Raw genomic sequence first — 14,403 nt, 5'->3', positions numbered from 1 at the left:
GGCTTCGCACATATTGTTCCGAGCGAGGCGAACACGCTGTAGCTTGGAAACCGGTCTGGTAGCTGTGCATGCACCAACTATTTTCTTCAGCCGTTTTTCGCGTACCACGAGGAAGCTGTCAGGTATTCGCTTTCCACGGAAAGTCTAGTTAAGTCTTGGTGAAAAACGGGGTGTGCAGTAACCGATGCGACTTTGGCTTTTCCGGCAGTCGGAGGGGACGGGGAAGCTTCGTCCGTGCGAATCACCTTGTCTCTACTTCGCAAAAAGCCCTGTTTTTTTTTGCGCGGCTCGAGGTTCTCGGAAGCGCCTTGCAATTGAACAACAGATGAGAAATTCAAAATGAGGCTAACGAATTCCGTCTGAAGGCTTTGTCTCGCAAAATCAGAAATCCCCTAATCGACTGCAGGTTGTCAGAAGTGAAACGTACGGACTCTCCCAATGTCTCTCGACAAGTTCGGTGCGTTTTTTCACTCTTGGCCTTTGCATGGACAAACACACCCTTCAAGAAGTTTGTTTTTCCCAGAAGTCCTTTTTCTTTGTCTTTGACGCTTTTGAAGAAAGTTCAAAGTCCAAAATGCGTGTTCTTGTCCACGTGTAGAGCGCACACATCCACGAAACAGTATGCCCGTGCATGTCGGGTTCTTGTGCGCATTCGCGGCTTTAGAAGCTGTGTTGTTAGAGACCCTTTGCTGCTGACTTTTGTTTTTTTAGCTTTTCCCAACCGGTTTTTCAAAACGTCCTCCGCTCTGGCATTTCTTCCCGTATCCCGAGAACGTTTCCCTTCAATCTTGAAGAACTCGACTCCTGTCAAACACGATCGTGAGTCCTTTTCCCAAATCGCTTTCTTCTAAGCTATTGCCCACTTGTTTTCACTTCTACATCCTTCGTCGGTGTCTCCACAGCGACCGTTTTATTCCCTTCTTTTCCTTCTCCCTTTCACCTCCCTTTGTCGATCTCTTTATCAGTTCCAGGATGGCGGCTTTCGTTGTGGACGGCCTTGCGGCTCTTTCGCGTTTCTTCTCCTTCTCTTGCGAGGAGACGCGGCTGACGGACAAGCTGTGGGGCGTGTTCTGTCCTCTCTCTCCCTCTCTGCCTCTCTTCTTCTTCCTCACGCTTTTCTGGTTCTACGTGCATGCATTCGTCTCTCCACGCCTTCCTGCGCTTCTCCTCCCCGCCTCTGCGCGCCGCCAGCACATCGAAAAGGTGACCCGCATCGCAGCTCTTGAAGCAGCCTCCACACACAGAGCTCAGAAGACCCAACCGATTCGAACGAAGCAGGGAGTCGCTTCATACACAGTCGCCTCTTCTTCGACAACCACCTCACGATCCACAACAGCCTGTTGCTCTGAAGACGCTTCTTCTTCAAGTGAAGCCGTTAGCGCCGAGTTGGCGGCTCTTCGAGTGTATTTTATCAGCGCGAACGCAAACACGACGGCGTCTCTGCATGCACTTTATTTGACTCCCGCGGCACTTTTCCACGCCGTTCGATGTGTCGTTCTTCCAGCTGCACAGATCCTGGTGGCGCAAGCCGCGTCACAGGCGTACTCTTCTGTCCTCGCCCATGCCTCTGGGTCAGAGGCAGAGGTTCGCATGCAGGCAGAGCAGGCGGCTCTGCATGCAGAGGTGGAGCAGCGAAACAACTGGTGGGACACCTACTTTGCTCACTGGGGCGCTGCCGCAGACTTCTGGGATGGCAGAAAAGACCCTCTCGTCATCTTCTCATGTAAGTGCAGACTGTGGCCTACCCCGCTGTATAGACACGCACATGACTCGCACCAGTTGTCTGAGACTAGAGGGTGGGTTCTTGCTTCTCTTTGTGCCTCTTCGCGGATCTGTGTTCACCTTCGCAGGCTGATGGTCGGGGGGGCTGAAGGTAGCGAGCTGTAGGTGGACCACGAATGGTGACTGTCACACTGCAAGGAGAATTCGTCTCTGCGCAAAGGATCCGCGATCCAGAACTGTGTTGCTCATACCGAGTAAACAGAGACATCATACACTGTAGAACGCTGAGTGTGACTCCAGTTACGAGGCACAGACACCCAGGTTCTTCATGCCTGCTAAGCCCCACCACCCCACTGGACTGCTGAAACGGCGCGTGCGGCCGTGCATTTTGTTGCTGCATGGTGCCTTGTGTGTTTTTCTGTTCAGCCTATATGATGGGAAGCTACTTTTTGTGGGACTGCTTCGAGTGTTTGCGAAACCTGGAAGTCCACAAGCGAGCTTTCCTCTTCCACGCCCTTCTCAGTTTTCTCGCCGGAACGATCCAAATCACTGCTCCGGGCATCAAACTCTCAGGTGCGTCTTCGTCGCATGCTTTCCATGCTCTGAAGGCTTTGTATGCGTCGCCTTGTAGATGCATGCGCGTGAAGAAACTTGGCGAAAGGGCCGCCTCGGTTAGATGGACATTCTTTCAAGAATAGGCGGCATTCTCTCCACAAGTCATTCGCGCGCTCTCCTTTCAGGTGCACGGTGAAATACCGAGGGCGCGCTGCCTAGATGACACGGCGAGAAGAAGAAAGCACAGGCGGACTGGCTTCTGTGGAGACACAAAAATGATACTTTTCTCTCTACGCACATCCAGAAACACACTCACGCGAATCTCGACATACATCTTTGCAACTCAGTAGATGAAGAGCTACATACGTACATATATATATATATATATATCTATCGGCATATATGTATCCATATATGTATCTCTAGGTGCCCATGCATGTAGAAGTGCGCATAAGAGATAGGTATGGACTGGAGAACATGCATTGTGCGTGTCCCTGTGAAAACGTGAGATGGCCGACTGGGAGGAAACTCAGTGCACAGACACAGCGCTTCCGCTTTTGTGTTTTGTTTTGTTTTTCCAGGTTTGTGCAGTCTGTTCGCGGCGAGCGAGATCTCGACGCCGTTTCTCCACTTTCGCTGGTTTCTCGTTCAGAACGGACAAGCACACACGACTTTGTTTCGCTTCATCAACGCCCTCACTGTCTTTCTGTTTATTTCTGTGCGGCTCATCGTGGTGCCATATCTCGTCTTCTGGCACTACTGGGTCGACTGCCTGCTGTATAGACACCACATGATTCCGCAGAAAAACATCTCCACAATGCGCATGGTCTTTATGATGGTGCTGACGCTCGGCTGGACGTTGCTGAACTACTTCTGGGGCTACCTGTTTTTCCGTTCGCTCTGTCGACATCGGAAGCGCAGCGGGAAAAACAGAGTCGAGAAAGATGCGGACACACTGCGGCAAAACGAAGGAGGCAAGAAGGAACAGTGAAGACACGGAGACAAAGGATGAGAGAAGAGGGGCAAGAAACGCACAGAAAGGAGGAGAGGGAGGGAAAGGAACAAGGTATCAACGCAGAACCGTAGAACAGAAACCGCACATGGAAGAGGTCAGAGAACACCACACACAAAAGCAAAACGATAAAACATGGAGAGGAGGCAAGCGCCCCGCCGATCCAGACATAGAAGACAGGAAGAAGGAGACAGGAAGGAGAAGGGAGGCCAACAAGGAGGGAGAGGTGACTGAAAGAGAGAGCAAGAGGAGACGAAGAAGAAGCCAATCAAAGAAGCGGAAAGAGACAATGTCGAGCAGGAGCTGAGGAAAACAGAGAAAGGAGAAGCTGCTGCCGTAGGGAAACACACAGCCGTCAAGAGAGAGAACGAAGAGGATCCAGCTTTACTTTGCGCGGTTGGCCTGTATCCCTTGAGTTGCTCGTGTCTTCCCTTCTGGGTCGAACAGAACTTGAGAAGTTTCACAAGTCGCCTCTTGTTTCAATGAAAAGAAATTCAATACGAGACGAGCCACGCCGCCGTTTAGGATCTGCGGAGCCCTTCTGCTGGCGCTACTTGTCGTCGATTTATGCATTTCCTTCGTCATTTAGTTATGTGCGTATCTGCTTTTATTTGGATGTCTGGAAAGGTGCAGGGCTCCGGGTGTTCGGGACCGATGTGAAAAGTGCATGCATGTACACGTGATTGTAGCGCTGCATGCGAGTAAAAGCAGACGTGCGTCTTCCATTCTCTGTCAACGTTTCGTCAGGCGCCCCCGTTATTTGTATCGGGGGTTTCACTTTGTGTTTTCCCTCAGTTGGAGGGGAGAGGAGAGAGTTCGTTTTTTTTCGTTTCTGAGAGAACGCTCTCTCGGGGGGACTGAGGTTCTCTACGCCCATTTTGTACTTTGAAGCCACAGAGGGAAGACTTTTTTCATCGTTGAACACAACAGGAAGATAAATCCATCCTTGTCACACAGTCACCACTGCTTTTGACGGAAACGTGATCGGCGGTCTGCTCTCTGTTTCTGCTTTCTCTTGCACTGTGGAAGGGGGGGAGGGGAAGTAAAATTCTTCCTTTCAGCACTTGAAAGCTCAATTGTTCCTCTTTCTATCCAGGTTGCCCCAACAATGTACCTTTCAGAGGTGCAGCCGTGCGTGCGCATATACATCGATGTGCATGTGAGTCTATGCGTGGATACATATACGTATACATGTATTGAATTATGTATATGTATGTGTGCATGTATGTATGTATATACACGAGGCACTTGTGTCTACATTTCTTGCTTGCATAAATGTATGTGTGTGGACACAGATATATACTACACCTATATACATTTGTGTATATCCGACGTCATGCATAATGCTGCGAGTTCAATTCAGTACTTTGGCAGAGGTTGACATGTTTTTTCAAAAGACGCCGTCAATTTCAGATTCGTCGCACTCGCAAATAAGAGGCAAGCAATGCATTTATCTGCACGGATGTATCCATCCAAAGTCGAATGTCTCATCCGAATCTTTGTGACTTTTGCCACACTCCGTCCTGACTCACTCGATTCAGTTTCAGGCGAGCACAGCCGCGATGGAGTTTCTCACGTGCTCCCGTGCACATTTGGACATCCATATATATATATATATATATATATATATAGGATGGATACGCATCCCTTGATACACACAAGGATTTACATTTATATTTCCATACATCTGCATCTCTCTGCCTGCCTTGCTGGATGCATGAGATGAATAAACACCGTGTAGCGATTTCGCTCTGATGTGTCCAAGTATACACATGCACCGACATACAAGCCTCTGTAGCACATTCTTATTGACGTATCTAGCACGTGCAGTTTTTATTGAATCATGAGGCGATCGTCGCATATCTATATCTGTGCAAAACTACATTTTAAACATAGATTCATAAACATGAAAATAGGGATAGGCAGTCTTTCTGGCACATGCGCTACGATTTCTTTGAGAGTACGGATTCGTCATCACCTGGAGTACAGACACCGGCTTTTCGGATCTCGATGATTCGAAGATTCTTCGATTTTTTTCGAAGAACGGCTCTGCCACGCGGAGCCAAAAGTCACCGCTTTCAGCTCCCCATGCGTTTGAAACCAAACTCCGCCGACTCTTCTCCGAAATATTCGTTTTTCAAAAGTATTGCAAAGGCCTTCTCTCTATAGATATATGCATCTGCTTGCGTAAATATTTATCCTCTTATCGCCACAGACACAGATATATATAGTTGTATACATACATACAAATATATATATATATATAAACATATTTAAACATATATAAATAAATATATCTCTCTATATAGCTATAAGCATATATATATATATATATATATATATATATATATTTGTATGTATACGAGTAGAAACTGTTTGGACGGACATGGAAGGATGGAAGCTGTTTCGTAAGTTGCCCCTTTCGTTTCCTTTGTACTGTGTGTAGTTCACACATTCGCTGAACGTGCTCTGCAACTCGACATTCAGTCCGTGTTTGAGTTTGTAGTGTGTACGTTGCCATCACGGTTGATCCCGCATACCCTGCTTTTCTCGATTTTTCCCTACAAAGATTTCCTGCAGGAGCTCTCGTCTTTCGAACTTGAGACAAGGCACGAAGGCGCGCGTTTCGTCAGACACTGTGGCGTTAGTTGACTCTGAAGGTTGTTCGACCTGTGTTTTTTCGTGAGAAGCTCAATTCCTTTCTGAAATCGAAAAAAAAACCGAGGCTCCTGCGCCCACAGAGACACATTTCTCAGGACGTCTCCTGCCTCCTTGAGAGCCAGGATGGAGCCTTAACCAGTTGTTCGAGTCAGATAAAGGTCACTTGACGATGGAAGAAGTGACTTTTTCTCTCTCTCTTCCGTAGAGAAGCCAAAAACGCGTTCCCAGCGCGTTCCCAGTCTCCGCCACCGCTGTCGAGCTGCATGTACAGCAGACGCTGCATTTTCTCAAAAGACACCAGGGTTTCTGTCCTTCAAAAGCCGACACAGTCAAGCTTCTTCGCTCCACGGCACGTAGCTTTTTTCTTTCGGGGAAAACTCGAAGGTTTTTCTGGGCAAGAAAAACAGACCCAAACCTGCGCTGTTTGTACACCCGCCACGAAAAGGGGCCCTCGCACTGTAGAGTGCGGAATTCGCGGTTTTTCTTTCTCGTTCGAAAATTTCACTTTTGCTTTGACTCTGAGGAGTCTTTCCTTCATCGTCACGCCCTTTTGAGGGCGCAGAAATACACAGACAGCTGGAAACCGTCGCCGTTTCCTCCAGAGACTGAGACTCCGCTGACGACAGCTGGGCTTCTACGCGAGCCTCTGTCTCCATGAATGAGATGCTGCAGCTTCTGTCTCTGCGCACGGGCTCTCCTTTTCCCCTCTCGTGGCTCTTGTGTGCCAACTCTCAACACCAAGCAAAACACAGACACAGAAAGAGAGATGTGGAGATACGCGCATCTGCATGGACGTCGAGTTCATTCTAGAAGCTCGGAACTTTCAGCTGTGAATTCACACGTAAACTTTAACTTTATCGGTCTACTTTCCGACTCAGTACCCTTTTTCTGCCCAGGTCCCTCCCCTCTCCAGTCTCGAAAATGACAGGGAACACTATGCCGTCTTCCACTTGTTCCTCTTCTTCCTCTTCTTCTTCCTGTTCCTCTTCTTCTTCCCCTGCCTCTACCTCTGCCTCCTCTTCCGCTTTCTGTTCTTCTTCTGTTCCACTCCGTTCATGCCGGCTTCCGGCAGCCTGTTTTCCACCACCTTCTGCGTCCGTTTCTTCTCCTTCGTCTTGTTCTGCGTTGCGGTCTCATGCGGAGAAGAGGGAATTGCTTCCATCTGAACAGAAAGGAGGACATGGTGGAGACGAGACTGCAGGAGCGAGGGAGGGAACAGAGGCTCCACCGACACGCGAGGAGAGAGCACCTCTCGCTCTGGATGCCACTCCTTCGCCTGTGGATCTGCGACCCGTGACAGCAGATTCCTCGCCGTCGGAGAGCGCCAACCAGCGCTCTCGTCTCGCCTCTCTCTTCTACAAGGAGGGCCTGCGTCTCGAGAGAAGAGGGAAGCTGGGAGCTGCGATTGGGCTGTACAGACAGGCTCTCCGCCTAGACCCCGCCCTCGACGAGAGAAGCATGTACATCGAAGACGAAAGCGACGACGAAGAATTCCACACAGAAGAAGAACAGGGAGGAGACGCAGACGACGACTTCCTCGACTACGGCGAAAGAAGAGACCTCGAAGACGACATCAGGTGTAGATACACCCAAGCAGAGAACGAAGACGAAGACGACGGAGGCGAAGCAGACGCAGCACGCGGTGGGCAATTTCACGGGAGAGAAAGAAGGCCGCGAGACGGACAAGAAAACGCACACGCAGAGAAAGACGGAGAACAGAGAGAGAAGAGGGAGGAGAGGGAAGTCCATGAGGATGAAGAGACTGCGGAGAGGCAGCGCGACAGTGGCTGCCTGCAAGCCATCGCAGACATGGCGTCTGAAAAACGCGAAACAGAGAAGAGGGGGCATGCGTTTGGTGGGAAGAGGGAAGTTGAGAAGAGCGAGTCGAGTCTTGCTTCCCTGTCTCCTCCAGCCTCGACTCCGCGTTTGCATGCATCCGGTTCAGAGCACAGACGGAGAGAAGAAAATCTGCGAGAAACGGACAGCTCCGCCAGCTCCCGACGAAGTGGACAGATGAAGACCGGCGAGAACTCAGAGCGAAGAAACGGTGGTCGACACGGCGAACTCCCTGGAAGAGATGGACACGCCTCTTCTCTCTCGTTTCCATCGTCGCCCTCCTGTCCTCTCTCATCTTCTTCATGTCCTCTTTCGTTTGTTCCATGTTCGGTCTCGAACAATCCTTTGGAGACGCTGCACGCAGGAGGTAGAGGGCCACAGGGGGAAGCTGAGCGCGAGGACAGATCTCGGGAGCTCACTCACAGTCCAGAAGCAGACAGAGGAGAGGAGACACAGAGCCTGAGAGACAGCGGAGACGGGTCTTCTCAGCCGACAGAAGACGAGGACGCATGCAGTCTTTGCTCGCTGCCTCAAGAGTTGCTGGACGTCTTGCCTCTCTACCTCGACGCCTTCGCTCTCACCAGGTGAGGAGGGAGAACGCGACTTCATGCGACACGAAATGTCAGCTGCGACGATGCATGCGTCAGCCCGGAGCCGAGGGCATGTAGAGCCGCAGAGAGAGAGAGAGGGTCCAGCTCGCGGGGAGACAGAACGCTAGAAGACGGCAGACCACGAGAAAGAGACAAACGACGAGAGACAGAGAATGAGGGACCAGAAGACGACGAGGAGATCGGATAATGCGAGAAGATGGTAGGATGCGAGTCAAAGAGAGGATACGAGAGGGAGACAGAAGACGAGGAGACGGAAGATGAGGAGATAGGAGACGCAGGTGCCTGAGGGAGGGAAAGCGAGAGGGCTGAGGCATGAGAAAAGGGGAAGAACCGAATACGCCCATATTTGTGTGGCTTCCTGACTGAGAACTTCTCCAGTGGCGTCCTCTGTGTTCTCGCGTCTCCGAAGGGATGGGATCCAGTGTCTCTCGGGGGGGGGTTCCCTCGACGGTTACGCGCTGACTGTTTACTTTCGCTTTTTCGTGGCTGTTCCTTTTCCAGACTCTCGAGCTGCTGCCGGCTTCTCCACCGCCTCTGTGGCAACCGGAGCGACGTTTGCTGGCGTGCCAAGTGCATGCAAGTCTTCGGTCCCAGCTGCGCAGCAGAAGTTCGCCTCTACAACGCCTCCTGGCACCTGTGAGTGTATCAAGAACGCATGCAGTGGTCTGAACAATCTCGTTCTCGTCGCTCTTCCTGTGGATTTCCCGTGTCGCTTCCAACTGCGGGTGGAGACGTGCGAACGTATGCGTGCTCTTCGGCGAGAGACACAGCATTTCTTCACTTCGCTCACGGTTTGCTCACAAGACGTCGCCTTCAAGAGTTCCTCCTCTATAGGCATAAATCAATCTGCTGCTATATCCATCCGTCTGTCTGTATTTTCTCGTTCTCCATCTGTGTGTGTCTAATTCATATATATATATATATATATATATATATATATTATGTACCCGTATCTGTCTAGATCTATTTCTGTAGTTTTTTCAATCTGTCCGAATCTACCATTCTGTCCATCTATCCATCTATCTGTATGTTTGTACACCCATGCGTGTGTGTATCGCTAAACGCAGATGCAAATACGTCCGTGTCGGTGGAATGCTTGCGGATAGGAATGTGTATTTGTAACTGGGTATTGCGCGTCTGTTCTTGTGGATGTGTGTATCGGCCGTTGCCTCTCACGGTTGCATCTCTTGCTAAGTGAAGACTGACGGTTTTTCTTGAGGAGACGAAGAATTGCATGCGGCAATGTTTGGAGTTGACCCACAAATGCATCATGTCCCGTTAGCGCGGAAAAGGACGGAGACGTCATGCAGAGACACATATCTTTCGCTTTGTCACCGCTTTAAACAACCGCTTTTTCGATGCGAGTTCCCTACCGAAGTGACTGTTCTCCAAGCGCCTTCGTCCCAGCTTCTCCATTGCATGCGTTGCTGATGTCTGCATCGAATGGCCTTTCCGTCGCGGCTGTCTTGCGGACCTGGTTTTCGGTGTATGCACACCTCGCTCTCTTTTGCAGTGCGCGCACACCTCGCTTTCTGCTCCAGTGTACATACACCACGCGTTGTCTTTGCTTGGTGTGCGCAGCATGTATCTGCAGCGACCGCGCATTCGCATGGACGGCATTTACATTTCCCGGTGCGTCTACATGCGCCGCGTTCGAGACGTGGGCAATCTGATGGAGGAGGGGGAACAGGAGAGACGACATCGTCTTCGTCTCCAGCAGCAACTAAAGCGGGAGCAGGAACTCACGTCAGCGTCCATCCAACTCTTGGGGTCGATGCTGCACCAGTCCCCAGTCGTCGCTGTGTCCTACCACCGGTATCTTCGCTTTCTGCCCCATGCACAAGGCAACAAGGTCCTCGTTCTACGGTATGCCAGCTCGGTCCAGTCTTAAGGGAAACACCTTAAGCAACTGCAGCAGTCGAAGCTGAAACTCGGCATGTCTACGTATCGATGTACAGTGCCGCTCCTATCGATCTCTATATTCACAAGCATGCATACAGAACTATGTATAATACTGTATAAGTATGTATTTGTGTATGCATCAAGTTCTCGCTCCTGTCTCTCTGTATGACGACATGCGTACTTATTTGAACTGCTGCACATCGACGTGTGTGCGGCGAGGTGAATCCGTTTTTAGATGCTCTGTGACCGCTTTGGTCGTGTCCCGTCTGCGTTTCATCTTCCCCTTGTCTGTGTGACGAAAACCGTCTGTCGCTTTTTGTGCAAACAGCGGAGGTGGTGAGAAAAGTAGACACGGGTTCAATGACGTTGGTCTTTCAGCAGAAACTCGACGTCTGGGGACACGGTCCAACTCTGCACTTTGTTTCTCGTTTGCTTCGCCTGCAGATCCGAGGCAGACAAGCACGTCGCCGTCCAGGCTCTGAAGAACGCGGAACAGCGAGTGCGAGAGGTGGAGAGAAGAGTAGGTTTGTGAATATTTGCCGAGCATCTGGGGACAGGTGGGAGAGAGGATTCGAATGCAGAGGCAGCGCGACAAAGAGATAGTTCGCTGCCTCGCGGATCCAGTTGGAGTTCAAAACCGTAAACCGTACTGCCAGACTTGGCTGTATCTCGGAGGGCGTCGATTGTCTGTGTGGTCTCAAAGCCACAGGAAGGACACATGTTTTTGCTTCCCCAGTAAATATATGCATTCGTTTATAAGCCGACGCCACGAAGGGTCAAGTAGAGCGACATCGACCTTATCGCCAATAAGCCAAAAAAGGATGTCTCTGTTTCCACCTTTCTTTTTCCGTCCTGGCTGCCTGTTTTGTTTCTTTCCGTATGTCTGCTCCCCTTCCTTTCTCTTCTTCCCTTTCTCTGTCTCTTTGTCTTCTTGTTCTGTACTGCTGGATCGTGGCGTCGACTGTCTGGCGACCCTTTGCAGTGTCTAACAAGGACTTTCACCTTGTTTCTCAGAGAGCGGCTCATCATTGTAGACACCCATGTGTCTGCATGTTTCGTCGTTTTCTTCGCGCAGAACGGCGGCGATTGTCACGTCGTCTTCAGTTCTCTCCAGAGCTGCCAAACTTCCTCAGTTTCCTCACAGCCTGCGCAGTGGACATGGCAGCGCCTTGTGCCGTTCATCGCAGTGGGAGATTACTTCTTTGATCCCAAGACAAGGAGAGTGGAAGTCTGCTACGATGAGCCTCGGACGCACGGTGCAACCTCTGATTTTCTCCCCGAAACAAACGGTGAAGTTCGAGGAAGAGAATCTACCAGCGGACGAGGCACTCCAACGGGCTCTTCAACTCTCTCCTCTTCTTCTTCCTCTTCTTCCTCTTCTTCGTCTTCCTCTTCATCTTCGTGTGCTCACATCAGGGAGGGCGAGACGCGGCAAGCTGGGGCTGAAGGAGGCTGGAAAATACGCAGACCGTACACGCATCGGGCCGTGTTTGAAATTTGTGGGGGCACAGCTGCTCGCAGCAATTGCCGACTGAAGTGGATCTGTAGGCGAATTGGCAACGACAGAGGAATGCATCACAACCGCGAAACCCGTGATGTTCGAGCTACGACAAGATATTTTTCTATTGCTATCCACAAATATTTGCATTTGTCTATATATATATATATATAAGTAAAGGTGAATCTACTCAGGTGTTGGTGGGTTGACACAGTAGATCTTCGATGCGGTCACCAAAGGCATTAGAGATCTGAACGGGTTTTCAGAGGCGTAGTGTATAAGTTCGAGAATACGCGTTTGTAAGGACTTTGAAGTCTGTCTATCTACACACATGCGTCGGCCTGCAAATACGTCGATGTGTATTGGAGTGTGTAGGAGGACATTTGAGTCTTCTGTAAATGTTCATGCATTTTCATTAAAACCTTTGCATGCATGTATGAGGAGCGGGGAGAGCAACACTCATGCGTTTTTGGCGCGACCGTTAAAAACATGCAGATAAATGCTGAAACATTCCGACTAGGGTCTTCTCGCACGTGCCGAGAGCTTCTTTGTGTGTTAGCTCGTCGTCTTTAAGCCGTAGGCGACTACGAAGGGAAGCAAGAATCTGTTGATCTTTTCCTTTCATGTACAGAACATATCTTTCTTTGTGGTTCCCCTCAATAAGGAGATCTTCAATCGTCTCTGGTCTTTGTTGGGTGTCCTCTTGGGATTTGCTCAGCCTTCTCTGTAGGTTCGGCTCGAGGTTTACACGAGGATGACGAGAGCAACGACGTCGCACACCTGAACGTCGACAGCGAGCATTTCCGGCAAGTTTGTTCTCGATTTTCTTGTTGACGTTTGGCTTTTCCAGCTCATCTTGAAATTCTACACATTTTCAACGTGGCTTCATGCACACGCATGCACTTATATCTTTGACTGTATCCGTACAGAAGGGCGCGTGCATTAGTCCCTGCCTATCTATGGAAGATAAGACATATATATATATATATACATATGTATATTAGGAATGTGTGGCATCTGATATTGGGGGGACCAGCAAATTTCAGTGTTGTGTTCGTGGATGTGTAGACACGTTACAAGGCATGAAAGGCTTTGTGTCTGCGTTTGTCTTTTCCGGTGCTTTACCCGACACAGTGGCCCAATATTGCTAACGCATGTGTCTGGTGGTTGCTGGTACAGGCCCTTTCTTCTGAATCGCGTCAAGACATTTGAATCGCATTTCTAAAGAGTCGAGCACCCGTTCGATTTTCTTGTCTCCTCTCGCGATATTCTCTTTCAAAACGACTTCGGCACTTCTGTCGGCTAAACGCGTGGGAGTTCCTTCTCTGTTTCACATACAATTTCCTAGGGTCTGTGTCACTTTAGAGAAAACCTCGTTATCCTCCCGGTCTCATGATATTTGCAGACGCAAAAAGAGGGAAATAAAGAGGACTGGCGTGCACCGCCAACAGGCTTCTCATTCATTGCTGAGAGAACCTTGTATAGGTATATTTGTGCGTTTGTGCACATATACATGCGTCCGTTTGCATGGTTCTACATGCGTGTGTATATTTGTAAACTGGTCCAGGAATAAGATCGAGGTAAGAACACAGAAATGCTCTTGCTTGTTCACCTCTGGAATATTAGGGGGAGTTGCGGATTTTATATAGGTCGAGAAGAAAAGAACGGAAGGGAAAAAGGGAACACATGAGAAGAGGGTCACAGGAAATGCCCTAGCCATCCAGAGACCTAGCGCCCTCGTGGGAGAAAAGTTGCCTTTTTCCGAGGCAGATTCCGAGAGATCGAGAAACTCGAGGAAAATCAAATGTGGGGGAAACATGAATGGACGTCACATGGAAGAGCAAACCAAATGCAACGTGTGTGCATTTATCAGTCTCGAGCACACATGCATATCCATGCATATGGGCGTTTACTTATCTGCATTAAAACGCAACGATCTGCCTTTGTTGCAGAACGACGTTCACATTTGCATGTTTGTGTTGAGTCCCGTGTGAGCGTGCATGCATAGAGAGGCATTCACCTGCTCATACGTTCATGTGTAGAACTAAACTGAAGGGAGAGGAGAATTGTTCCTCTAGCTTTCCAGAATTGGACAGCATTAGCTCGAAACAGCAGAGCAGCAGTGTTATTGGTTTGGTGATGGAGTCAAGTCCCTAACCAGAGGTTGTTGTCTCTCATCAAAAACGGACATTTTTCGTCTTCTATTACAATGGAGTTTTGGCGGAGACCCTTTCCCCCGTTTACTACGCTTCGCGACTCGCTCTCAAACAACCCGAGGCGCGCACTGTCTTTTTAGTACAGTTCTTAAACATGGATGCCTTTGTGCGGTGTCTAAAAAAGCACACATCGGCGCCTCCTGAGAAGCGGCAGTGTGGATGTGGGATTAAATATGTTGTCAGCAAAGGAAAGCAGATTTCCTTAGGCGAGAGGCTCTATGAGAAAGGCCGCCGCAATTTGTCAGAGAACGAAAACAGTACACTTGCTCACGTCCCCTAGTTTTCTACGGTAAATCAAACGCAAAGCGTAAGATGTTTGCCGGAGCTTGGATGGAGAAAAACCGAGGACACGGACAGATGGAGGCAGAGACAAATCCACAGAAGAGTGTA

General features: G+C 49.7%; 2 protein-coding genes across 2 annotated transcripts; both read left to right on the top strand.

The window, feature by feature from the left end:
- Window positions 1–169: 169 nt before the first annotated feature.
- On the top strand, window positions 170–4,663 carry TGME49_243760 (hypothetical protein). Its single transcript, XM_002366834.2, has 3 exons — window positions 170–1,723; window positions 2,149–2,295; window positions 2,859–4,663. Exons 1-3 carry the CDS (start codon window positions 973–975, stop codon window positions 3,266–3,268), a joined length of 1,308 nt encoding a protein of 435 aa, XP_002366875.1. The 5' UTR covers window positions 170–972; the 3' UTR covers window positions 3,269–4,663.
- Window positions 4,664–6,315: 1,652 nt separating this feature from the next.
- TGME49_243750 (tetratricopeptide repeat-containing protein) lies at window positions 6,316–13,986 on the top strand. Its single transcript, XM_018780686.1, has 7 exons — window positions 6,316–8,370; window positions 8,899–9,033; window positions 9,979–10,263; window positions 10,744–10,819; window positions 11,375–11,843; window positions 12,516–12,603; window positions 12,977–13,986. Exons 1-7 carry the CDS (start codon window positions 6,872–6,874, stop codon window positions 13,020–13,022), a joined length of 2,598 nt encoding a protein of 865 aa, XP_018637522.1. The 5' UTR covers window positions 6,316–6,871; the 3' UTR covers window positions 13,023–13,986.
- Window positions 13,987–14,403: the final 417 nt, after the last annotated feature.

This window comes from Toxoplasma gondii, chromosome VI (genome assembly GCF_000006565.2).
Source record: "Toxoplasma gondii ME49 chromosome VI, whole genome shotgun sequence".
NCBI lineage: Eukaryota > Apicomplexa > Conoidasida > Eucoccidiorida > Sarcocystidae > Toxoplasma > Toxoplasma gondii.
This window is presented reverse-complemented; position numbering and strand designations above follow the sequence as displayed.